Below are 27043 nucleotides of genomic sequence, written 5' to 3' on the forward strand. Positions count from 1 at the left end.
GTCAGGATCAGCTAATTAATATTAGTGTTAGCAAACCCCATAAACACACACACCATTCTGTAGTGGACACTTTAAAATTACATGAATTTTAAATTTCATTATAAAACACTGTGGGGTTTTTAATAGAACACCAACGAACAATATTGTTAAGCAATTAAAAATAATAAAGCAAACCTGCTTAAATAGCTGTACCCTCACAGGCTCAAAATTATGCCTGCTGCCCTGGGAACATAAACTGATGAAAACCAGGAGAAATAAACTGTTAAGGACTTGAAATAGACTGGGCACACTATGTAAGTATTCGAAGCATCACTTCCATGCCTCTTGCATGCGGTCCATTTGAGCAGGAGACAAGACTTGCTTTTCTATCTCTTCAGCACCGCCTTGCACTGCATTCTTAGCTCCAGGGTTGCTTCTGTGCATCTTCTATCAAGCACAGAGGAAAAGCAATTTCTACATACCTCACCAGGTCTTAAAATATATCCTTCTTTGATTCCTCTGTTGCCCTTGACACTGCTGGCATTTCATTTCCATAGTGTTGTAGGGTAGCGGGAGGTTATGGTTGACCTTACAGGAGGAACTTGAAGCCTTATAGAAATAAGGTGACACCTTCCTGATTGCATACAGTTATATTTACAGCAGTGCTGGGGTAAGGCTTGGATTAGAACTCGGGACCCTTGTGGCATCCATCTGTTGCTCTTGCCTTCCAGGATAAATCTCCTTTCCTGCTAAGATGGTTTGACTTTTACAAGATCTTGATTTTCATTTTAATAATCCTAAGTCTTCCCCTGACTCTGCAAAGGAATTAAATTTAAATACATAGCCTACATTTTATCTTGACATTTTCTTTAGAAGGCAGGAAAAAGGAGGAAAGGAAAAGGAGGGGCCAGATATTCAGTCTTCCCATCATGAGAGCAAAATCCTGATGCTGTGTTGGAACCCTTTGTTCAGATCCTCCTGGGAGAGGTGTAGGGTCAAAGGCTGCTTTGCAAGCCTCCAGGCTCTCCAGTTACCCCTGGAGACACCAGGAAAAACCTGCATCCCACATTCAAAATCTCTGTGGGGAATGTACCCGTGTCAGCAGTAAGTGATGGGGCTCAAAGATAGTCTTGTCAGTCTAACTGCTCTTGAGTCATTGCCTCTCCTGTCAGAGCTGTCTGTCTCCTTACCCACAATCCTCATCACTTTGATAGCCCATCAGGAGTAGGGGACTTTGCCCAGCCTTGCCTTCATCCAATAACATTATGAAATTGATACTGACACTTCCATTGGCACTAATTTCTCTAAGAGACTGGAGCCAGAGGACAAGTGGTTTAGCTTCATGGCAGTTAAGCTTTCCAAGTAGATCAAGATGGCCTAAGATTGATTGACCTATACCCTGAGGAAGGGGGCTGGGACAAGTGAACAGAGGGAGCAGAGGGAGTGGAAAATCAATGGCTGCATCGTTGTCATCAAATGATATTTATTGACTGCCTAGGAAGGACAGTCCTATATGGATATTCTGAGGATACATGCTAGGCCCCTCTATAGACTGCCTCAAAGGGAGTTTAGGAGATTAGGATGGAGGCATATTGGCTCGAGTGGTTCACTGCTTTACTTGTGATATTGCATCACTAGTGTCTGGAGTTCAAAACAGCAGGTGATTCCACCCATGACTATCTTTTCTCCACCTTCCACTCCCACACACAGGAGGCCTAAGTTACTTTTTATTAGGCTTACTACATCATCTTTCATCCAAACCAAAGGGGGCTCTGTTAATGATGATGCTGGAACAACAGATAAAAGTAAACAGACTGTCCTGGGCAAATCAGGATGTGTGGTCACCCTCCTTTTAATACAACCAGACATCTCTGAACTGAATGACGAAATACTCCCTTTTTGGCAGGCTTCAATGTCTCACCTGAACCATTTTTAGGTTAATGGATGCATGAAGAAATGGGCTTTTGATGAGGAGGTACCGTGAAGCTGAGAGGTTTAATGAATTGGCCGGTGTAATAATATAAACAGATCTAGATGTCAGTACAAGAATAATACTATAAACTGATTGTAAGAAGTCATGAAATTGCAAAAGACTATGCATTTATGCATTTTCAGATGAGATCTTTGGATTTTTTTTTTCCCTTGGTACCAGGGCTAACTCACTACTATAGAATCTCCCCACCATCTACCTCACCACCCCTTTTTGGGGTATTCTGTTTGGGTGTTCAATATTCCTGGGTATATTATGCATAAGTATTATATACATCACTTATGGAAATATTTTATCTGATGAGATGAAAGAAGGTATAAAATTATAAAGAAATGCGGACCAGTAAGTCTCCTTACATACCTGTTCAATGAGCAGCCAAGTGGTGCTAGTTCACGTGTGAGTTCATACACATTCTTGTTCAGGGAGTGCACGTGAGATTTCCGGCACGTTTATGAGGGTCTGCTGGTGGGCGTGTGTGGAACCTCATTGCCTTTCCCTGTGTGACTGAAGGGGCTTCTTAGAGCACATGGCCCTGTGGGTGTCAGCTGTCAGCCTTGCCCACGGAGCCGCTGCAGAGCGGCCAGGGCAGGTGTGTAGACAGGAGCATGAACTACAGTATATAAAGTGTGCCGTACAAGGGAAGAGATCACAGAACTGATGCGGTGTTATTTCAATTGATTTTGGTGTTGCGTTTATACCTGCACATGCTGGAAATCAATCGACCCTCTGTACCCTCGCCATTCCTGCTGCAGCACTGTTCGAATGAAATGCTTATATCGTTTTTATGGCATGTCTGTGAAAGGGATGAGTGAGCCAAGAGATTAATAGAAGCTACTGGGGCCCTTGCTCGGCTGTTGTCCAGGTATATGGATATGGGGAGAAGAGACAGCAGCCAAGGTTCAAGGTGCCATGAAGGTGATACCCCTGAGAAAAAAGAGAGGATCTGTGGAACAGGAGGCTAGACAAGTCCTCTCAGGTGGGACAAGGATGAAGGGTGTGGGTAGATGGAGCTCCAGGCTAATGTGTTTGCCAGGTGAGGCGTCCTTCCCTGCACTGCCTTCCTCTCTGTCTTCCTCTGGATGACTGTCTCAGGTGCTGCCTCATGTCCTGAGTGCACCTGTAACATGGTGCGCTTCCCATGTGTCATCTCTGTTGGTTTATTTGTGTGTCCCACCTGTAGACTTGGTGACCTGTTCAGGCTGGGGTTGTATCTTTTTTCTCCCCTTTTCTAGTCCCTAGCTCGAGGCCCAGCACAGGAGGTGGTATTTGGTGAGCACATACGCAGGAAAGGCCAGTCTCGGAGGTGTGGCATGAATCATGGACTATAGTCTGTAAGTCACTTTCAAGGATTCTAGAGGGTACATATTGCTACAATTCCTGGGGAGCTGCTCTTGGGAGATTAAATGCCCATAGATTGAACTCCCAATTCACCCGGAGCCTGAGGTTCCTCCACATTTATTACCATCCTTTTAATGCTGTTTCATCCCCTGTGCCTGCCACTGATGCTCCAGCCTGTGTGCTGAAGGTTAGGCATATGGGAGACATGGTGCTGTGGGTTGAATTGTGTCCTGCAAAAAGATATGTTGAAGTCTTAATCACTAGTACCTGTTAATGTGCCATGGACCAAATAAAGACCTTATTTGGAAATAGCCTCTTTGCAGATGGAATTAAGATTTAAGTTAAGATGAAATGATACAGGAATAGAGTGAGCCCTTGATCTAATTTGACTGAGGGCCTTATAAAAAGAGGAGAAGAGACACAGAAACGGACACACACAAAGAGGAAGATGCCATGCGATGAGAGGAGCAGGCCACATGATGACAGAGGTCAGAGTGATGCATTAACAAGCCAAGGAATGACAAAGATTGTCAGCCATCACTAGAAGCTTGGTGGAGGCAAGGAGGGATTCTATTCAGAGTCTCAGGGACCATGACCTGGCTGGTACCTTGATTTCCAACTGCTAGCCTCCAGAATAACTGTACAGAATAACTCTGTTGTTTTAAGTCACCTAGTTTGTGTTTTGTTGTAGTTGTTATGGCAGCTCTAGGAAGCTCATATCTTTGGGGAGACAATGCTTACCGATATTTGGGGTAGCACTTGGGTAGCATATATTTTGTAATTGCCTGCTCTCTTAAAGGGACTTTACTAGGGACTCAACGAAATTCAGAGATATCCAGGATATAGTCCTTGCCTTGTAGGGATTTATGATCTAGAGAATTTGGGGACCAGCTGAGAAGCTTGAATTGGGATAAGTAAGGAGATGGGCCAGCGTTGACCCCAAGACAATCAACAGCAGGATGGGTTCAAATGCAGGTAGGCTCCTTATGGTTTTTTATGGGTGTACATTTCTGATGAAAATTATAACACTGGGTAATGGCACAACTTCCAGAAGTGAAATGCCATAGGACTGCTCTGTGGCTTGTCCATAAGATATCCTTGCCACAGACAGGGTGGCAGACTCCTATTGTAAGTCCTGAGACTTGAACGTACTATTCTAGTTGGAGGCAACTCTGTGCCTCAATAGAGACCTGGGCCTAGGAGATGTGCCAGCTAAGATAGGCAGGTGCCAACACCTGGTCCAGTGAGCAGTAGGCAAGAGGCCACAGGAGGCCAGAAGCACCTGCAATAGTCCATCCCCTATGCAAAGGCAGGGCCTGTGGTCCTGCAGGGCACACACAGCCCCCAGCAGAAGTACCTTCAGGGCTTGTCGAACTCAGCATGGTGCTGCAGCAAATATTTTCTAATAAAGGGGAAAAATACCTTTTTGTCTGATATAAGATGATAGGGTCTGTGTCAAGCCCAGGGTGAGCTGAGTGTGAGCACACAGGATTCTCAGGGCATGGGATTGAGTTCACAATCTCAGAATGACCTGGAAGAAGACATTGGACTTTCGTGGTTTCTCACTAACTGTATATTCAGGCCTTATTTCAGCATCTTTGATTTAAGTGCATTGTAGTTCAGAAGTGTGTTCATTCTAGGCCTAGTGCTTTTGGGCCATATGATTATGTAGGTTGAGGTGGTGGTAGGGGTTGAAGGGGGGGGATTAAGAACATAGACTTGGGCGTGGCTCACACCTGTAATCCCAGCAGTTTGGGAGGCTGAAGCGGGCAGATCATGAGGTCAGGAGATCGAGACCATCCTGGCCAACACGGTGAAACCCCGTCTCTACTAAAAATACAAAAAAATTTGCCAGGCGTGGTGGCAGGTGCCTGTAGTCCCAGCTACTCGGGAAGCTGAGGCAGGAGAATGATGTGAACCCGGGAGGCGGAGCTTGCAGTGAGCCAAGATCGCGTCACTGCACTCCAGCCTGAGCGACAGAGCAAGACTCTGTCTCAAAAAAGAGGACATAGACTTTGGAATCCCACAGTTCCAGTCAGAATCATAACACTGCTACCTACTAGCTGTGTGACCTCAGGCTGACTGCTTAACTGCTCTGATTCTAATTATAGGACCCACTTCACTGAGCCACTGTGAGCATTGGACAGGATCACACAGAGCCCAGTACAGTGCCAACAAGTGACCAGTGTTGGTCAACAAGTGATAGCAGACCTCAGCTATTATTATCGTGTTTTACTGCACAGGTATTTCAGATCATCACTCTGACTTTTCTGGCGGTGAAGACATGCCATGATATCACTCCATGTGTAGTTAGAAATACTGGGAAAAGGGTTTTCTTCAGATATACCCTGGATACCCTATTGCAGTGTATAAGACCCATGCAACTATGGGTGACGTATCTAGTTAGGAAGTCTTATACAGCCAGTGCCTATAAGACCCCAGGTTCCTCCAGAAAAGGATTTTCTTCTCTGCATCAGTTCTCTGTCTCTCTTCTAACTCATTATGTCTCGCTTTAATTTGAAAGAACTTCATATTGAAGTCATCTGGGATCACCTAGGGGGGGTTTTAGGTATTAGATTTCCCTCTTGTGACCTCTGTAAAGTCAGAGGCATTTGGGCTTAGCCCTCAGGAATTTGGGTTCTTATTCTCTTGGTCTTGGTGTTGAAATCAGATCTTGCAAGTACCAAAAGGGACATGATGTGAGTGGGCAAAGGCATGAGGACTGTAGCGATTCAACGTGGCACTGCAGGACCGCAAGAGATATTTCCTCCCAGTCTTCAAAAGTCCCCAGGAAGTTGGGGGAAAGTTACAGATACATCTTTAGGGAAAATAAAGGTCTCTATTGTGAGGTAACACTAGCTAGCCATAGTGGCTAGAACTGAATTTAGACGTGTTGAAATTTGAACTATAATCTCTTTATGGGGCCTTGGACCAAAAACCCAGCATTTTGCATTTTGTATTCCAGTCATCTTATATGTGCCATCAGAAGGTAACTACCCACTTCCTGTTGATGCCTGGGATGGTCTGAAATACTGTCTGTACAAAGAGTCTTTGGAGAAGTCTTGACATTCTCAGACCACTTGCTGCTGGCCATTCCTGTGCTATAAATTTCTGGTTGCCCCTGACAGCTACATCCTTGTGCCACAGTTGTGGGTTTGAAGTTTCCTGGAAATGCCATGGGCTTCTCTCCTAAACAAAGCCAGTTCTCTTACAAATGAATTTCAAGAGAGTAAAGGTTGGGAGTGGGAAGGAGAATGTGGCTGACTTGTCCTATTGTTAGAAAAACAGTACTGGATGGTGAGGCAGCATGGTGCTGCAGTGAAATGGGCCCAGACTTTGAAGTCAGATAGACGTGGATCTGTTTACCATTTATTAACTGTGTGAACTTGGACAAATTATGAAACCTTGAGCTTTAATTTCCTCAACTACATCACCGGGGATAAGAGGATCTACTCCCAGGGTTGTCGTGATGATTAAGGGAGGTAAGGGAAGCCAAGTCTGAATACCTATCCTGCCTTCCCTTTCCTTTAGTGCGTGTTCTTGGGCTGGTTGATGAGCAACATCATTTTCAATTGCCAAGTGATACCTCCAAGCTATGAATGCTACGAGGCATGAACAACGCCTTTGGTTCCTGTAAGAGGCTGGGAAGGAATTCGAGCCAGAGAATAAAGCTTATCTTTTGGGAAATGATTCAGGGAGAGGAGGGGAGAAGTGTGGAGGGCATGCCTTGCTGAGCTGCCTGCAGGACCCCATGTGCCCTGGAGACCACAGAGGGCAGAGTCTGTCTGGAAGCTGGAGGAGGCAGAGAGGCGAGGGCCCAGAGGAATGGGTCTATGAACAGAAGGCCATGACTAGTACCCAGGTCTGCTCTTGAGCACAGCCCGTGTTCACTTGGCCTCTGTCCCACATCTGCCAATAAAAATTAAGAAATTGATTTTCGTTTGTTTGCCTCTGAGGAACAGGCTCTTTTTATGAGATAGTAAATGGAATCCCTCTCTGAGCATGGCTGGATTTTTAATTGTGTTTGTTGTGCTTCCACTTATTCCATTTTATGAGTTCCTGCTCCCAGATTTGCTGATGCAAAGCTCTCGCCCACCAGGGACATGTCAGTGTTTGATTTCTATCAGTAGGAAAAGGTTGAGGTTTTAAAAAAATCATTTCTTAATCCAAAGTTTGGCTTGTTTGCTTCATTCTGACACATTAAAAAGGCATGAGACCCATGCAGGCTTATTTGCCTCTGCTACCCAAGTCAGATCTAGGTGGTCATGATCTGACTCTATGGAACTGAAGATTTGAGCTCAACTTTGGGACAGAGAGTGGGGAGGAGACATTTTAAAATGGATTATATCATTGAGGACGACAAGCCCTTTTTTTTTTTTTTTTTTTTTTTTTTTTGCATGAGAGACTTCTGTGCAGACTTGCTGAAGATGGTGTGAAGCATGCAAGGTGTCTGAATGAAGAAATTAAAGTACCATTGGTAAATGTGGAGATGTGATAGACAGCACCCCCACCAATCACAACTGCTTAAAACAATGGTGCTGCATTTTGCACATCACCATGGCTGCACCAGGTGTTGGCGGGAGCCCTTGCATCTAAGTTGGCCTCACTGAGGGACTGGGGCTGAGTGGAGTTCTTCATGCTTCCACAAATGCCAACCCAAGAAAAAGGGAATATGACAAGTCACACTGGATCTTCAAGCTTCCATGTGGGAGTGATGCATCCTCACTTCTGCTCACTTTTCATTCCAAAGAAAGTGATGGGGATACTGTTTAACTTCAAGGTGGTCCACAAAACTGCAGTCCTAGTGAGTGCCTGGATATACTCAATAAATAGCAGTCATGCTTACCACAGCTCCCATGAGGGCTTTCTGAGTTGGGAAATGAGATTACTGCCCCCCAACCCTACTCTGGAAGGAAGTACAAGTGTAAAGGAAGGAGTACAGAAATCGATTCTGGCATTGGAATTGTACAATTTAAGTCTATCTGTTGGACTTGTCAGCCCAGAGCTATTTTATGTGGGCTGGTCCAACCCTGAAAATATTTGGCAGTCCATCCCTAGATGCACTGATTTAGCCCCAATCATGGGGAGCTGGCATCTCGCCTTCTGTATATAGGCTCATGTATTCACACCAAGCACTCTGTTTGTGAAAAATACTTGGTGTCAGCTATACTGTTGAGAAAATGGGTAGTTTGGTGGGAAGAGGCAGAACTTTGGAGTCAAACAAAGATGGCTTCAAATACAGGTTCCACCACTTCCTGACTAGGTGATTTTTGAAAATGACTTAAGCTTATTTGAGGATCGGTTTCGTTATTGATTAAATGAGAATAATGGTAGTTGTTGAGGATCAAATGAGATGAGAACAAAGTGCCCAGCAATATATCTGGCATGTAGCTGGTATTTAATTAATGTCAGTTTTGTTTTCCCTCCATCTTCCCTTTTGTTGTAAACCACAGGGATCCTAGCATCCTTGGGGCTCTGTCACTCCTTTGGAATTTGGAGAAGAACCACTTCTACATGTTGGCTGGGCAAATACCCTAGGGTTGGACCAGTGGTTGGATTTTCTTGGAGCCATATTTCTGAGAATTGTCAATGCTCTGTAAGTCAGAGAGTTGCTGGAAGAGAAAGGAATTTTAGAGCCAATGGTAGGGTATTGGAGAAAATGATTCCAAGGCAGTCTTTCCCCGATCTGAAAGAGGGAGTGAGTATTGATGTGTCAGTGCATTCCCTGGGAGGCCGCTCCTTTTTCCTCCTTCATTTTTTGTGACCCACCTCTTTCCCCCTCTGTTTCTGCATTATGAACCTTGAAAAAAGCTTTCCCTGGAGTCACCAGAGGCTTCTGCAGAATAGTGGTGGACCCACAGGTCCTCGTGGTGACTTGTTGTCCCAGGCTCCTCTCTTGGAACTGGGGCTCAGCCCACCTGGGTGGAAGCTCGTACTACTCAGTGAAGTTCCCTCTCCACTGTTGCCATCAGAGAGTTTTGCTTTCTCTGTGTAAAAAGTAAAGTAGAGATTCCTCTTCAAACACTTTCCTCCCCATCTAACTAGGAATAAATAGTAACTTCTCTTAGAAGCAAAATTTATTCAAAGACCTGTGCTAACATTCTTAAGTATCTGCTAGCCAAAGTAAAGAAATCAATGTACTTTATGTTCTTAGCTCCCACAATTTAGCCTAAATATTTGCCCTGGCATGCTTATACTGGTCCAAGCAAGTATTAGGTCATAGCCTGTTCCTCTTCCTTATCTGAAGGTGTTTTTACCTTTCTCAGCATTTCACAATTTACTTCCTCCTTCCTTTGTTCTCCTCTGCCTTTGCCTCTTTTTAAAAAAGTTCTAAGTTGCTAGCCAATCGGGACAAATACAGAACGTGAGGTCCCATTCCAGCCAGTGGAAACCGGACACAGCAGTAGGGTGGATGTGTCAGGGTATAAATGACAGTGTCTCCTTTGTTCAGTGTGCTCTCGTGACAATACTGCTGGTGGGTGTATCCTTTCTGCAGAAAGTATAAAAATGGCCTTGCTGAGGAAATTAAATTTATGTTCAAGTGCTATTTCTGTACGGCCCTGGGGAACAAGCATTTCAAACATCTGGGAACCTGAATCCCACCTTGGAATAAACCATTTATGTAAATTGGAGCCATTCCTTGCTCTACACCCTCATTTTTCCCCTGTGGAAGAACAGGGAGGGGAGGAAAAGCCTCTGGACAGACAGTAGAGACTGTCCTGTGGGGAAAGACACCTTCAGGGCCATTGAGTTTCTCCAATTATCTGATGGTTCTGTTAAGGTATGGCTAGAAGAATAAAACCCACCATGGATCTGAAGAAAAAAATAAGGCACCAATTTTAGAAGAGAATAATATGATGTTGAGAGTCTGTGCAAACCTCTGTTCCCTTGAGGGTCTCTCTCTAAAGCTTGCATTTACTAGAAAGGCTATGAGAATGTTTCTCTTCTCTTTGATTATTAGTGTTGCATAACAAAGTAATTGTGTAATTGGGAATGGATTAGTGATAGCAGAGAGGCCAATAACAGGTAGTAGGCGGGCTGTGTGTGTGTGTGTATGTGTGTGTGTGTGCTGAGGGCTCAGTAGACATCAAAGCTTGACTCCTCTTGACCTGCCATCCACCTCAGCAGCTTCAAGAAAATAGAAGAAAGCTGTCCAGACAGCTGAGATATTTTTCTCCCTATTACTTGTCCCTCCTTCAGTATCTTAACAAATTCTTCACTGTGGTTATTAAGGTGAGAATATTCTTCACTGTGGTTCTTATGGTGAGAACAAATGCTTCCTCCCCTAGAGGGGCTACAGGTGTGTAAGTTTTCCCCTGAGGTAAGTGGTGTGAGGACTGGCCAGAGTTTCATGGAATAACATGTTGGTGTCTCTATCAGTGGTTCTCAACCTGGCACAGCTCCATCACCACAAGGGATGTTCAGAAATGTGTGTGTGTGTATGTGTGTGGTGGGGAGAGTGACCTTTTTTTTTTTTACATTTCAAAATTTTTGTTTTATTAGACTTTATTTTTAGAGTGATTTTAGGTTCACAGCAAAATCAAATAAAAGGTGCAGAGATTTCCCATCTACCCCATGCCCCCATCCGTGCACAACCTCCCTCATGATCAGCATCCTCTGCAGAGTGGTGCATTTGTTGTGGCTGATGAAGCTGAGACTGGCTTTTCATGCCCAGGTCTAGGGCTGCTACGTACCCAGAACAGCCCTGTCCAAGAAAGACTCATCTTGACCCAGTGCCAGCCATAGCCCTATAAGGAGGCCTGCTGGACTCAGACACAAGCGGGCAGGGGCAAGTTGCAGAGGCCTCCTCTTACTTCCTTTGAAGTGATGAGCCTATGTGCTTTTTATTGGGTTTTCTTTTAAGAAATGCAGTTTGTGGAAGAGCGAAGGTGAGTAAGAGGGCCTTGGGAATGGGACAAGACTTTGATGGTGCAATGCTCTTTCCTGCTATGGATATAGCTTAATAGGAGCATTCAGCAGTGCTTGGAAGAAGATATGATGAATTATCTGTAATCTATCTGGGTGAGTCTAATGAGGTGACTCACTCCTGTCCCAATTCCCAAGGATCAAGAGGAACATCTTTAAAAAGGGTCTTGGGAAACTGCAATAGAAGGCAGCTGCTTATGAGAAGGATAATATACCAGAATTGATCAAGTATCCCTTTGCACAAATTATTTCACTCACAGTCTGCACTTTCAGGGAGGCAGTGCTGGCGGAGTGTTAGGAGCACGGGCTCCAGGGCCAGACTATGAGTTTGAATTCCAGCATCACCACTTCTTTGCTAGGCATTTGTCCTCGGGCAGGTCACTGCTCTATGCTGTAATGCCCCAATCTTTAAAATGGGGAAAATAATGGTACCAATGTCACAGAAGCATTATAAGATTAATTACCTTTACAGAGCCTGATGTGTAGGAAGTATTCAATAATAAAAATTATTACAATGATCAGGATTTCTCCAACTAACTCCTCAACTCACTATAATTTGACTTTTCCTTAACATTCCATGGAAACTTCTCTCATTAAGGTCACCTCCACATTTCCCAACACAGTGGCTCATTTTCAGGCTTAATCCTATTTGTCCTCAGTGTGTGTGTCTCTTGAACTTCTAGAAACTCTCCTCCTTTGAATGCTTTCTTTTCTTTCTTTTTTTTTTTTGAGAGGGGGTCTTGCTCTGTTGCCAGGATGTAGTGCAGTGGTGCCATCTCAGCTCACTGCAACCTCCGCCTCCCAGGTTCAAGCGATTCTCCTGCCTCAGCCTCCTGAGCAGCTGGGATCACAGGCATGCATCAACAAACCCAGGTAATTTTTGTATTTTTAGTAGAGACTGGGTTTCACCATATTGGCCAGGCTGGTCTCAAAAGCCTGACCTCACGTGATCTACCCACCTTGACCTCCCAAAGTGCTGGGATTACAGGCATAAGCCAATGTGCCTGGCCTCCTCCTTTGAATTCTAAGACAGTATCCTTTTCTGGTTTCCTTCTACGTCTCTGGCAGTTCTCTTTTTCCTTGCTCTCCTTCCGATGCCTACATTTTAAGTATTGGGGTCCCCAGGGCTCTGATGTTTGGCTTTTCTCTTTTATCTCTATCAGGTCTTCCTGGGTGATCTTATTCCTTCCCATGGCTTGGGAGTCTGTGGCAGAATGCTTCCATCTGTGGATCTTACCCCAGCTTTTTCAAATCCTCATATACTGTAGAGAAGGTAGAGACTGTTTTAGATCCCAGGCCCTTGGAACATTCCGTTGACTACTTGCTATCTATGGACTGTATGTGAGCAGATTCAAAGGAACAGCCTTTCACAAAAGGTTTAAGTCTCAATGTGGTATCTACTTAAACTTCTCCCTCTTCTGTGTCCTTCCTCCATGTCACTATAACCATCCACATCCTATAATGCTGAGAACAGAAAGGGGCGGGTTAGAGGCGTGACTTCTGTTGCATGTGGTCTTTGTGTCTTCCTGCATTCCGTGGTCTACAATTCTAATAAAGCAGGTAGTCTGTAGTTGCAGTGAAGGCTTGTGAGCTTTGGAGTAAACAAGACAGCCTGGACATGGATCCTGCCTTCATCATTGTATTCTGTAACCTCTCCCTCCAGACACTTCCTTCCCATAGCGCTGTGGCTTGAGACTGGGGATGATACTAAATCCCCAGCTTCCTCTTTTCCTTGCTTGCCCCTTGTTTTGCTGACATCCCTCTTCCTGATGCATCCTAAGATGGGGACAAGCAAGGCAATTTTTTACACATTTGCAAACAATTTTATTTTGCTCTTACAGTGGATTGATTTTTTTTTTTAGGTGTAGATTTCCAGGTTGAAAAGTTGCCCATCCAAATGTTGAAGGAATTGCTCTGTACAATAACAATAGTGGTATTGTTATAGAGAATGATTCCATTGTCTTTCTGTTCATTGTTCCTTTATAAATGTATCCCTCCTGCCTGGAAGCTCTTAGCATCTTCTCTTTATCCCCAGGGCTCTGGCATTATGTAATTGTGTGCCTTGATATATATATATGTGTGTGTGTGTGTGTGTGTGTATGTGCACATACATTCATATTTGTGCACTTGTGTTAATTATGCTGGCAACTGGGTAATATGGGTGAATTTCCATAAGTTTTTTGGTTTTCCATTCATCTCTTCTATTCATATTCATTTTCCCTGTCTCTCTCTTTCTCTCTGGGATTTCTTTTAATTAGATGTTGGATCTCTTTATCAAACCTTTGATTTTCTTATCTTTCCTTTTTTATTTACCACCTCTTTCCTCTTTGTTTAATTTTCTGGAAGATTTCTTGACTTTGTATTCCACTCTTTTTTAACCTTAAAATTTCGATGATCATAATTTCCAAGGACTCTTCACTACCCTCTAATTGTTCACGTTTCAAATATTGCCTTGCTTGTATAGATGCAGTGTTTTCACTGACGTCTCTAAGGATATTAGTGGTTTTTTTTTTTTTTGAGAAAGACTTCTTCTGCTTCCTGCATTGCTTCTGTTTCCTGCAGGTCACTGATTGTCTACTCGTCTTGTGTTCTCCCATGCCGGAGCTTTGCTGAAGTGCCTGGTGATCCTGAACTGTTTCTTCATATTTAGGAATTGACCCCTAGAAAGCTAGTGCAATTCTGCCTTGTGTGCATGGGTGGGGCTTGCCAACCAGCAAGCTTCACTGTGGCATGATCACAGAATGAACTTGACTTTCCACTGGGAGATCCCCAAATGTCCATACCGAGAAGTATTTTTTGAAAGAATTCATCCAGAGATGCATTCTCTAATCTCCTGCAGGGTGCTGGTATGAGATGAGATTGGGGTGATGGAGAGGCAGGGTTACAGGAAGAAGGGGCTCAGCTTCATGCCTCATCCCAGCCCTCCCCTGAGCCTTCTGGGTTCAATGTCTCTGGGTAAACCACTAGAGTCCTGTGGAAGGGGAGCAAGGTGATGGTGGGGGCACCTTGTTCCTGCCTGGAGCCTCACTCCACCTCAGCCTTCCTGGCTCTCTTATCCTTTCACGTAGTGATCCTTTCCAGCAGAATCGGCTGCCTGCAAATAATCCCCCTGCAGTCCTGTTGGTCATCTCTTCTTCCACTCTTTCCTCTTCTCTTGCCTCTTTCATCTTTTGACTTTTTAAATTCCAAAATATTAGTGAACTATCTTATTTTCTCTTATCACCTCTCTTCCTCTTTCTCTTTGGGCACACACATATATATATATGTATTTTATTATACTTTAAATTCTAGGGTACATGTGCACAACATGCAGATTTGTTACATATGTATACATGTGCCATGTTGGTGTGTTGTACCCATTAACTCATCATTTACTTTAGGTATATCTCCTAATGCTATCCCTCCCCCCTACCTCCCTACAATAGGAGCTGGTGTGTGATAATCCCCTTCCTGTGTCCAAGTGATCTCATTGTTCAATTCCCATCCATGAGTGAGAACATACGGTATTTGGTTTTCTGTTCTTGTGACAGTCTGCTGAGAATGATGGTTTCCAGCTGCATCTATGTCCCTACAAAGGACATGAACTCATCCTTTTTTATGGCTGCATAGTATTCCATGGTGTATATGTGCCACATTTTCTTAATCCAGTCTGTCACTGATGGACATTTGGGTTGATTATAAGTCTTAGCTCTTGTGAATAGTAGGCACACATATTTTTTGAATTTTTTTTTTTTTTTTGTATTTTAGTAGAGGGAATGTTTAGTATATGTTTGAGGAGGGAAAGGGGATAAAAACCAGTGCTTAGTTTTCCCTGTTTAACTGGAATTCGCTGTAAAGTTTTTCAAAAAGTTTACAAGGTATTTTCAGGAACTGTCTTCTTTATTGCAAGGCAAGTGATTATTGCAAGTATTTGGGCAACCACTTACAGCTACTTTTCCACACGGTCTCCAAACACAGTCAGACATTTGTCATGGATTGGAATAAGCCTGTCTGTGCTGATGGAGTGGAATTCAGGGGCCTCCGTTTGCATTTACCAGTCTCCCATTTAGTTCTGCCTCATTGATGCTTCACCTCACTATTTGATGGGAAATATTCTCTCCATAAACTTCAGTAAGATGTAATGGATTTCTGCAGTGGAAATATTGTTCAAGCTGCAAAACTGAATCACAGCAGGCACTTTGTCTGGGGACTGTGTGTCTAGCAAAGCAGCCATTTAAAATGCCAGTTATATGAAGCCACAAACAGTCACAGCTAATTCACTTTACAGGAGTTTTATTTGTATGTATGGGAGAACCACAGCACCAAACAGAATAATTCTTCTACCAAGACTGCAGCATTAATTATCTTTGCCATCTCAGGCTTTTTGAGTAACTGTATGTCTTTACCGGATTTCTTCTTCGGGTGAGAAAGAAGCGAGAGTGAAGCTGGGGTTGGTAAAGACACAAATGATGTTCTTTGAAGCCATTGGCTCAATGTGGATATTTCAAGAGTGGGACAGGTGATCCAGCTGCCGGTATGGAGATCATGATGCAGCTTTGTTACTGTCATTTGTGAAACTTGGCTCAGGTTAGGTCCAGGCCCAAAATGGGCTTATCTCCCTGTGAACAAGGGAGGGTTGATGGCTGAGTGCAGTAAAAGCTACAGGATACTCCCCTGGAAATCTGGTGGCCAGCTGGAGAGGCTCTGGGTCTTTGAGTCACTCATCAGAGATTCTTGATCCTGACTGTAGATGTGACTCACTTGGGGAGCTCTCACAATCTGATGTCCAGCTCGCACTCCCAGACCAATGGAATCAGAACCCTTGGGGATGAAATCCAGCATCAGCCATTGTTAAAGCTCCCTAGAAGAGGAAGGGCAGCGTGTACACTACTGCTAGGTCATTTTAAAAATCCTATTGTTGCTACATAAGAAAATAAATGTATTTAAAACTCTTATTTTGAACTAATTTGGACTTGGGAGAAAGTGAAAGTAATTTATGCCACGGTGATTTAAATTTACTTTGATTTTGCAGCTGTTTCCATGGTTTGATGGGTGAGTAATTATCAAGAAAGAGAATTTAGGATGGTTCTCTGAATTCAGAATGCAGAGCGTTCGAGGAATACTATTCCAGTGGATTTTGCTAATAAAGAAAATGTGGGCCGGGTGTGGTGACTCACACCTGTAATCCTAGCACTTTGGGAGGCTAAGGTGGGTGGATCACTTGAGGTCATTAGTTTGAGACCAGCCTGGACAACATGGTAAAATCCTGTCTCTACTAAAAATACAAAAATTAGCCAGGCATGGTGGCAGGCACCTGTAATCCCAGCTACTCGAGAGGATGAGGCACGAGAATCACTTGAGTCCAGGAGGCAGAGGTTGCAGTGAGCCGAGACTACACCACTGCCTTCCAGCCTGGGTGATGAAGTGAGACTCTATCTCATTAAAAAGAAAAAAAGAAAGGCAACCTATAGAATGGAAAAAAAAACTGTAAGCCATGTATATCTGATAAGGGGTTAATATCTAAAATATACCAGAAACCCAAACTCAAACAACTGAATCTCTCTCTCTCTCTCTCTCTCTCTCTCTCTCTATATATATATATATATATATATATAACACACCCACCAAAAGAAAAAAAAAAAGAAAATGTTTGTGATGGGAACAGTAGTTGGGGGTGGTCTCTGGATGGGGCTGGGAACTGGCCAGATGTGACGTCACCAGGTCCTGCATCTCTCTTGGTGTGTGCAGGTCCCGTGGCTGTCATCAGTGGCGAGGAAGACTCAGCCAGCCCACTGCACCACATCAACCACGGCATCACCACACCCTCATCGCTGGATGCCGGGCCCGACACTGTGGTCATCGGCATGACCCGCATCCCTGTCATTGAAAACCCCCAGTACTTTCGTCAGGGACACAACTGCCACAAGCCAGACACGTGTAAGTACTGGGATGGAATGCTCTCCCTCCTGGGGAGGGGAGGGTGGTTGGTGAGAGACCATGTACCTGGGGTTCTGGAACCTTCTAGGGTGACCTACTACCTGCCAATCTCCCACTTTCTAAGAGACCCTCCCTGTTTGTCTCAAAACTTGAAGAATAGCCTGAGCCAGGAGTCCCCGGGACCAGAGTCCTCTGGGAAGGGGGTGGGCTGTGGATCTGAATCTGCTTCCCTCTTTTCTTCACCTGGGCTCAGCAGGACCCTTGGTGCTGAGAGGTGCTCCCAATAAGGCAGGAGACGCAGCGAGGCTGTTCTTCTCTCTAGACCTGGCCTATGTAACTAGGAAACATAACCTGACTCTGTTTAGACAGCAGCCCCTGAGCTTAGCAGAACCTCCACCCAAGCCTCCATGAGGGGGAAGGGAATAAAGGGCAGTGAGTACCTTTGAATGGAAACATCTCTCTAGCTGCCCCTCCAGTGCCCTGAAGTGTGCACTTTCTGGGAATCAGATCATGGCCCCAGTGCTAGGAACTCTCACCTCCTCACAGCAGAGGTCTCACTCAGACCAGAGGGCTCAGGGCACCTGTTTCTCTCTCATCTCCCACCTCCTGTTGGTTCCAACCCCTCTCCTTGTCCTTCTGCTGAGCTCTGCTAGACCCCCTCTCAGCTCCTGGAGCCTCAGTGACTTGGCTGTCCATCCAGCAGGGTTCCTCCTGCTGTGTGCCCAGGTTCAATCTGGGCCCAGCAACACCCAAGCACACCCCTGCTCCTCCTACTGTTCCGGCCCCCAGGAAATGATCCATTGCATCAGGAGAGAGCAAACCAGCTCCTGGAGAATAGGGACACCCGTGCCTGCCTGAGAGCTGGAAGGACAGAAGTGATCAGCTAGGTTGAGGCCTCACCTTACAGACAGGAATCCCGAGGCTCTGGGTGGCTGCCCCAGGCTTCCAGCCAGTGGGTTCTCTTCATGTCTCAGTGGGTCGCAGAGTGGGCCTAGGAAGAGGCGCTTTCTGGTCTTGCTCAGCCCCTGGGTGGAGCTCTCTGTACTTGGGGCACAGCCTTTTTAGCTCACAGAACTCTTGCTGCTCCTGCTGGTTCATCCTATAGCAAAGTGGGCATTGGGCTACTGCCATCAGCCTTTGCTTCATTTCCCTGGCTCTGAGTTTTAGGAGAGCATTGTAACAGTGGGAGGGACTGGGCTTGAGTCAGCATAAGGTCATCATTTGCCTCCCAACCTTGGGTGTTCTCCAGAATCTGTCTCTGTGTATCAGATGCTCCCTGTCAGTATCAGAAAAAGGACACCTGGGTTCTGGACCAGGGCTGGGCAAGGAAGAGAGATACCTGTTTTTCAGATAAACCATGGGAAGCACAGAGCAAAGATTAGTTCACCTTTGGCTAAATTTCCTGTCTCAGATCAGGCTCACCACTGGACTGGCCTGGGTGGGACTGGGAGGAAGGACCCTCTATGGTGATAGCTGGGTCCAAGCTCAGTCTAGGGTTGATACTGAGTTTTCTAGGGTGCTGTTGGCATTTGAGAAGAGACCTAGACATTGCTATGTTCAATATACAGTCAGTTCTCATTATCTGTAACAACTGTGTTCTGTGAAGCTGCTGTGAACACTGAATTAGTGAACGCTGAACCATTGCTCCTAGGGAAGACACGAGGTTAGGTTCCTGTGAGCCTTGGGTCACATTTTATCAACCAGTCAATACATAACCTTGTCATATGTTTCAGTTTAAAGACACTTTATTTAATACATATTGTTGATTCATTAACATTGAACTCATGGCCATGGCCACCGTCACTCTTCCTGAGCAAAACTTATCTAACACATGTATTTTTTCTGTGAGGCACATCACAGCTGTCCGGTGCTAAGGAACACTAGCCAATACTTCAGAACGATGCTTGGGGGCCATACTAAACTGCACAGTCACCAGCAACAAGCACAAAATTGTAAAAAATGTGATCTGGAATAGATCACAAAAAGGATAATTGTTTACAGTATGAGAGCTGAAACAAGAATTTTAAAACACTGTTGTATGTGATAAATATGACAGATGACAGTTTTTTTTTCCAATTAAAATAAATTTTTTTTTTTTTTAAAGACAAAGGACGAAGGCAGATGTCTCCTTATTGAGCCTCAGCTGGAAATGTGCCCCTAGGGTCACATTTTGTCACTCTACACATGTCCCTAAAGGACCATGAAAGTGCCTTGAGTCTTGGTTTTGGCGTTGCCAAATACAGAAATCTGTGAATAATGAATTCCCAAATACAGAATCTGTGAATAATGAGGTGAATTATTTAGAAAGTAGGTGAATTCCCAAATACGGAATCTGTGAATAATGAGGATCCCTCTGTCCTCTTTAGTGGAAGCTCTGGATTCCTGGTGCAGAATATGATCTTGTGATCATATCTGCTCACAGAAGCTCCTGATACCAGGTTATCGGCACAATTGCCAGATGGGATGACTCTCTGGTGTGTTGGAGGCAAGTTTCCTCTGGGCCATCAGAATAAGTGTCCCCATGGAAGACTGGGAGCCATGGAGAGAGCTATGGGGCGTGGTGAGCATCCTTTGGTGTCAAAACAAAGCATACCCAAGGACTCATCACAGTAGGCAAACCATGTGGAGGAAGTCTTCCTGCTAGAGCCCTCTAGATTTGTGATTCAAAGTGGCTATTCTAAGGATCCAGACAGTTCTTCAGTGTAAACAAGAAAAGGATGGTGAAAATGGAAAGACAGCAGGTTTATTGATGAGACTTGAAGGAGCAAGGGAAACAAACAATGCCTTATCAGAGGAAAATCATGAGATGACTCCAGATCATCAGAACCCCCTGATGCTGGGGAAAGTAGCCTTTTTAGAGAAGTGGGACATTTTGTTCTATCAATAGACAGCGAATGGCTCTTAATTGTTTTAGAAAACATGAGTGGCATGACAGACCATGAGCAGGAGCACTGTGGCTGCATTTGTCTAATCTTCCCTCTGCTAATCCCTTGGTGACTCACACAGACAGGGTGAAGGGGGCCCAGGCCAGTCCTCAATGGAGATTTACTGGCTGAGCCGGCAGTAGGTCTCTGATTAACCACGACTTCATCAGTTGAGGGAACAGACTCCAAGACACATCCCTGTGTGCGATGAGACACTATCATAAATAATTAAAGCCGCATGCATCTTGGCATATAAATAAGGGGAGAGCATTTATGGTGCGGCAAACAAGGCCAGGGTCACTCCTTTGGGGCGATGGCAAGAACCAGGAAGATTAAGAGAATAAAAATGCTCACACTGTGAATCCCCCAGGGGGTCTCCTCATTCTGATTCTCCTCTTTGTCCCATTTAAAAATGTGTAATGTGGGGTGGAATTGCATGAACATAATGCTACCTGACTTCAGGCCTCATTTCCCTGTCCCCCTAGTGATGGATTAAGCCCAAATGTGCTTTTCTTTCTGTACTCATGTGTTTATCGTAAATGGTGGGATATTTCTGATGGAAATGATTAGGATGCTGGTCCTTTCCTTGCTTCTCACTTTCTATCTGCTTTCAATCTGGTCCATAGCATTTTTCCCAGCATGTCAGGCTGCAAGGATATTTAGAGATCACCTGGTACAATCCCTTATCAGATGCTTGTATCCCCACACCTGTGTTCCCAACAAGGGCTCTGCGTTTGACATTGTCTTTATTCTGCATTTATTTAGCCTTTCCAGGGATTCTGAAAGAGCTGAATAAAGATGCTCCTAGTTGGCAATGTATACTGAACTCAAAGCCTAATAAAGTCCCCGTCATTATTTATGTATAGCCCTCTGGTTCTTGAGAGCATCAGGAAATGGATACAGCCCTCCTGGTCACATAGCTGAGGACACTAGACTTTGGGTCAGGTCCGACAGAATGAGATGTCAAGGGACCACTCCAGGTGGGTCACTTGGGAGAAGCTAAAAGTTATTTGTAGCAACACTGGACCCTCAGTTACCTTTGTCACCCGTGTGGCAGCTCTGGACTGCAGTAAGTTGTTCATGGGTGAGGGGTTGGACAGCTTGCTGTTGTCTCAGGAGTCACACATTGGCCCTTTCCCACAGGCCAGTTGAAAGGCTTCTCGGCTTTCTTTAAGGCCCTGGAGTTCTTTGTTCATCCTTTTCTCCCTAAACCCATACTCTTGGTTGAGAAAGCAGAGACCATCTGGGGAGAGGCAACTAGTTTCCTTCTTCTGCCTCCATGTCGTCCTTCTGTCCTCGGGTGTCGGTGTCAGCCTTTGCCCCCATGTTGTCCCTGTCTCAGAGGAAGCAGCATCTCCACCTTCCCAGAGTCAGCCCCTCCTAGCCTTCCCAGTCTGGGCCTGCAAAGAGGACCTGTCTCTATCCTGATTGGCCTGCCCTTTCCTCTCTTCTCCCTCTTGAGGTAGTGTCTGTCTGCTCCTCTGTCCACCGCCACACCTCTTGCAGGTCTCTGTCCTGAAGGTCCATCTGTTTCTTTTTACCCAGGAGCCCCTTCGCTCTCCATCCGTGATCACTTTGCGAAACCTGACCATGTTCCTTTGAACCTCCTTTCCTCCTTAGCATCCGAGTCACTTTCCACTGTGCTGATTTTTCTCCTTTCATCTATTTAATCCATGTTTATTGAGGGTTTGTGTCAGCCTTTCTTTTAGGCTCTGGAAACAATGGGGAACAAGAGACACATGCTCTCCAGCCTCAGGGGCTCCCTGACAACCATAGCTGATTCCCAAGACATGGGATGGTGCCCCCTGCTGCAGGACCACTCAGAGCACCTGTGCCCTCCCTCCCTCTCCTCCTGTCTTTCTCTCTCAACTTTCTGCTGATGACTTACCAGCCTTTATTCCTTCTTTCCAGATCATCTGTCCCACACCTCTAGCCGCTACCTTGAAATGCCCATTTTCCCTCCCAACCCTGACTCCCTCTCCTTTCCTTCTACACTCTATTTATCTTTTAACACCTCTTTCATTTCTAGCTTCTTGTGAATTCTTCCTAGCCCCATGCTATCCCAATGGAACCTTTCCTTCCTTCCTTCTAACCCATAGCTTAGTCAGTGCCATGCCCCAGTCTTGAATGTCTTTGAGCCAAATCATACGTAGGTCAGCCTGTCATTTCTCAAATTACATGTCCTGTTTCCCAAACCTGACTTTCAGTTTATTCCTAGTGTCATAATTCTTTATTTTCTGCAGAAACCACAGCATGGAACTAGGGTCAAAGAAGGTGCTAACTAAGATGTGTCAGAGGACTCCATGCCCAGGCTCTCTAGAAACTCACAGAGAGGGGCTGGGCGCGGTGGCTTGCACCTGTAATCCCAGCACTTTGGGAGGCCTAAGTGGGTGGATCACAAGTTCAGGAGATCAAGACCATTCTGGCTAATATGGTGAAATCCTGTCTCGACTAAAAATACAAAATATTAGCTGGGCGTGGTGGTGGGCGCCTGTAGTCCCAGCTACTTGAGAGGTTGAGACAGGAGAATGACCTGAACCCAGGAGGCAGAGCTTGCAGTGAGCCGAGATCGTGCCACTGCACTCCAGCCTGGGCGACAGAGAGAGACTCTGTCTCAAAAAAAAAAAAGAAAAAGGAAAAGAAAAAGAAAGAAAGAAAGAAAGAAAGAATGAAAGAAAGAAAGAAACTCACAGAGAGGAAAAGGAAAGCTTATTGATTTGTATCAACAGCCTCTTTAGAGCAAGCACTGGGCTGGTGTTTTATGTTTTTTATCTTATGCGATCGTTAACCAGCTCTCTGAGGGGGAGCTGCTACTCCCATTTTATAAAGAAACTGAGACTCAGAGAGCTTAAGTGACTTGTTCCAGATCATATGAGAGAGCCTGAGATTTAAACTCAGACCTGTTAACTCCTGCATCCATCCCTCCCCTATCAAATCTTGTTGCCTAGACCTCTAGTGATTGACATATACTCAGCATGGCTGGAGGTCAGGGAAGCAACCTGTTAAGGACAGTTCTTTTGTTTTACAGAGGCTCACTCTTCTGTTTCTAGGATAAGGACAGTCCTGTATAGGGTGTTCAGGGTTGGCTGAAGTCCTCTGTAGTCATGAGGCTGCGCCAACCTCGGTCTGGCTGTTGGCACTTATTACCCCTCTCTGAATTCTCCATAGAATCAAGTTCTTGAGGGGCCATGACTACCTTCATATCAGGTGATACCTGGCCCTGGGGTTAATTTTTATTTATTTTAAAGAATAGTTTTAGAATAGGTTTAGATTTACAGAACAATTTCAGAAAGTACAGAGAGCACCCACATATTCCCTTTCACTCCCCACCGTCACCAGTTTTCTCTATTATTAATATTTTGCATAATTATGGTATATTAGTTGCAATTGGTGAACCACTATTAATATATTTTTGTTAACTAAAGGCCACAATTTAAGAAGGGTTCACTGCTTGTGTTGGACAGTTCTGTGGGTTTTGACAAAAGCATAGTGTCATGTATCCACCATGACAGTATTGGACAGAATAATTTCACAGCCCTAAATGTCCCCTGTCCTCCATCTATTTATCCCCTCACATCCCTCAATCCCTGGTGACCACTGATCTTTCTACTGTCTCCATAGTGTTGTCTTCTCCATATGTCATATTGTTGAACTCATACAGTGTGTAGCCTTTTCAGATTGGCTTCTTTCATTTAGCAATATATGTTTAAGGTCCTCCATGTCTTTTCTTGGCTTGATAGCTCATTTAAAAAAATTATTTTATTTAATTTATTTATTTTTTGAGATGGAGTCTCACTCTGTCTCCCAGGCTGGAGTGCAGTGGTGCGATCTTGGCTCACTGCAAGCTCCGCCTCCCAGGTTCATACCTATCTCCTGCCTCAGCCTCCCGAATAGCTGGGACTACAGGCACCCGCCACCACACCAGGCTAATTTTTTGTATTTTTAGTAGAGACAGGGTTTCATCATGTTAGCCAGGATGGTCTCGATCTCCTGACCTCGTGATCTGCCCGCCTTGGCCTGCCAAAGTGCTGGGATTGCAGGTGTGAACCACCGTGCCCAGGCTGATAGCTCATTTTACTTTTAATCACTGAGCAATAGTTCATTGTGTGGCTGTATTACAGTTTTTATTTCCTCACTTACTGAAAAGCATTGTGTTAGTTTCTTAGGGATGCCAGAATACAGTACAAGTTGGGTGGCCCCAAACAGCAGAAATTTTTTATCTCACAGTTCTGGAGGCCCAAAGTCTGAAATCAAGGTATTGGCAGGGCCATCCTCCCTCTGAAACCTATAGGGGAATCAATCCTTCCAGACCTCTTCCTAGTTTCTGGTGGTACGGCACTAGCTTTTTTTCTTTTCAGGCACTAGCTTTTTTTTTTTTTTTTTTTTTTTGAGACAGAGTCTCGCTCTGTCGCCCGGGCTGGAGTGCAGTGGCCAGATCTCAGCTCACTGCAAGCTCCACCTCTCGGGTTCACGCCATTCTCCTGCCTCAGGCTCCCAAGTAGCTGGGACTATAGGCACCCGCCACCACGCCTGGCTAATGTTTTGTGTTTTTTAGTGGAGACGGGGTTTCACCGTGTTAGCCAGGATGGTCTTGATCTCCTGACCTCGTGATCCGCCCGTGTCGGCCTCCCAAAGTGCTGGGATTACAGGCTTGAGCCACCGCGCCCAGCCTCTTACCCCTCTTTAGCTACAGAGCAATAGTGTGAAGTTCCTGGCCTCACTCTTTCCCTAGGAAAACTTGATGCATTCCCCTCTAACATACCAGCCCACAAGGCAAGAACATCTGCACAGATAACCAAAGCTGTAACTACTAGATCTGTGCACTGTCTCTTTGGCTGGGACCAGTGGTTCCTTTTATCAGAGTGTGCAAGTGGCTTATCTCCTCCTTTTCCTCTGTGCCAATTAACCATGAAGCTTGCCTTTTCTGGAAGAGGATTTGCCCAGGCCAGTTTCCAGCTGTGGTGGGGAGCACAAAGCACATGTGCGTAATGCAGTATTAATAGTGCATTGGCATGATATAGATTTCTGTCACCTTCTATACTAACAAACATCGCTTAGTGCAGAGTAATGATGGGTATTTATTCCCAGCCACTTAACTCAGCATAATGGACTTGCAGATGAAATACGGAAAATGGGCTCCTTTGTCTGGGAGGCTGGGGCCCTTCCTGGAACCAGTAGCAGAGGCAAGAGCAGCAGCTGCTGCTCCTGCAGAATAAGTCTTTCTCTAGAAGAAGTCCTGGATGGACTTGCCTAATGGAAAGAAGGAGATCTGGTTACAGGGCTGGGCTGGGAGTGTGGGTGTGCAGCTGAGGAGGCGAGGTTGGCATACCAGGGGCTGCTGTTTGCTCCCTGTGGTTGTTTTAGGAGGCAGGCTCTGCTAGATGTGACATGGGAGAGAAATAGGACCAAGGTGGATGGGGGATTCTGATGGGTCCCCTCTTTTATGCTGCTGGTTGGATCTTGACAGTCCACTCTAGGGGAACCATAGGATGAATCTTGGTGAATCTTGGTTAATAATGGAACCATTTAGCTTTTCATCTTTTTTACCAATTCTGTATCTCCAGGCCTTGCTTGGTAGGCAGTGTTTCATAAAACATTTTAAATCGACATAAATTTGTATTGTCCCCCTCTGATTTTTCTTAAATCTTATCTTCAGATTTGCATTAGAATAACTAGGAGACCCCCAGGAATTCTTACCAAACCTACCAGACCTAGGTTTGGTAAGCCCAAGGTCTCTGGAGGGAGGGATGGGTCTGAACATATTACCAGTATTCTTTCTTTCTAGAAAGAGCTGGATGATGCCAGAATGAGGTATCTTGGGAGCCCAGAGAGTAAGTCCTGGGCCCATGGGCTTGAACTTAGTGTACATACAAGCTTGTCTGCAGGGTCTCAGCCTCAAGATATTAATCTCTGCTGGGTGCTGACATCTGAGTTCCCTAAATGTTGGTACAATCCAAGCATGGCACTTTGATATTTTTCCCCCATCCCAGGAAGAAAAAAATCATATGAAGCCATTTCCCTGAAATTAATTGAAAACACTAGACTTTCCTAGCATGCACTTTGGAGCTATAACCAACTAGTTCAAAGTGACAGATTAGCATTCATCTCCCTGGGCCAAGACCACCTGCCATCCTTGTGGTTATCATGACCTCATCTGCTCTGTGCCTCACTGCCATAATCACATACTCAAAGTTAGTAGCTGCATGCAGTCATGCTAATTAAGTAATTAGGTCTAATTATGCTCACTGTAAATACAAGGTAATTGGCTTTAAAAAAGTACTTGGGGGATAAGCATTCACTTCATGGTCAAGAAGGGAAAAAAGAAGAAAACCCCCCAGCCAACTTGGAGTAATGTCATTTCATGGTGGCCTGGGAGCCCAGAGGAAGCTGCACCCGAAAGCTGAAGGTGAGCAGAACATGGAGTGGGTCCTTTTTGCTCTGCTCAAAGGCCTAGAAGCAGGAGGACTACTTGTCTTCCTGGCATGTTTTGGCCTCAGTCTTGTCTTCAAGGAGTGAGAGGATTAGCCTTCCTCCAGAGATCCTTTCTACCTCAAGATTTCCCAGAGATAATTAGTTTATATTTTTTCTTCTTCAACTGGATTCAGGCATCCAGTCTGTATTGGAGTTTTAAAGGGTCATAATTCTGAACTAGCTAAAACATACACATAGCGGTCAGATAGGAATCAAAAGATGAGCATTATTGTTGCGCCCAAGAAGGCAGCTTTTAGCGTAAAGCCAAAATGGGCTTTTTGGTGCTTCTCCTCAGTCTTGAACTTGGGATGCACGATAGAATTTGGGTTTGCTGAGCAGATATTATTCATTCAGTTGCATGGAGAGTCATGATTCGCCTTACCCTTTGGAAGCCAGAGAGCTTAGGAACACCCTGGGAAGCTCATATGCACAAGGAGAGACTCCCTTTTCTTCATGAACTTTGCCCAGAAGAGAAATGTGATGGCGGATGATGGACTCC

The 27043-nt window shown here is 45.0% G+C and overlaps 1 protein-coding gene across 5 annotated transcripts in view; it reads left to right on the forward strand.

The window, feature by feature from the left end:
* NTRK3 (neurotrophic tyrosine kinase, receptor, type 3) overlaps nucleotides 1–27043 on the forward strand; it is a 385977-nt gene that overhangs the window by 212773 nt on the left and 146161 nt on the right. For all 5 annotated transcript variants that reach the window (XM_011948342.1, XM_011948343.1, XM_011948344.1 and 2 more), the window contains one exon: nucleotides 16961–17149. In XM_011948342.1, coding sequence (XP_011803732.1) covers nucleotides 16961–17149 — 189 coding nt within the window. The remainder of the gene's footprint in view (nucleotides 1–16960; nucleotides 17150–27043) is intronic.

Source organism: Colobus angolensis, unplaced genomic scaffold (genome assembly GCF_000951035.1).
Source record: "Colobus angolensis palliatus isolate OR3802 unplaced genomic scaffold, Cang.pa_1.0 Scaffold278, whole genome shotgun sequence".
Taxonomy (NCBI): domain Eukaryota; kingdom Metazoa; phylum Chordata; class Mammalia; order Primates; family Cercopithecidae; genus Colobus; species Colobus angolensis.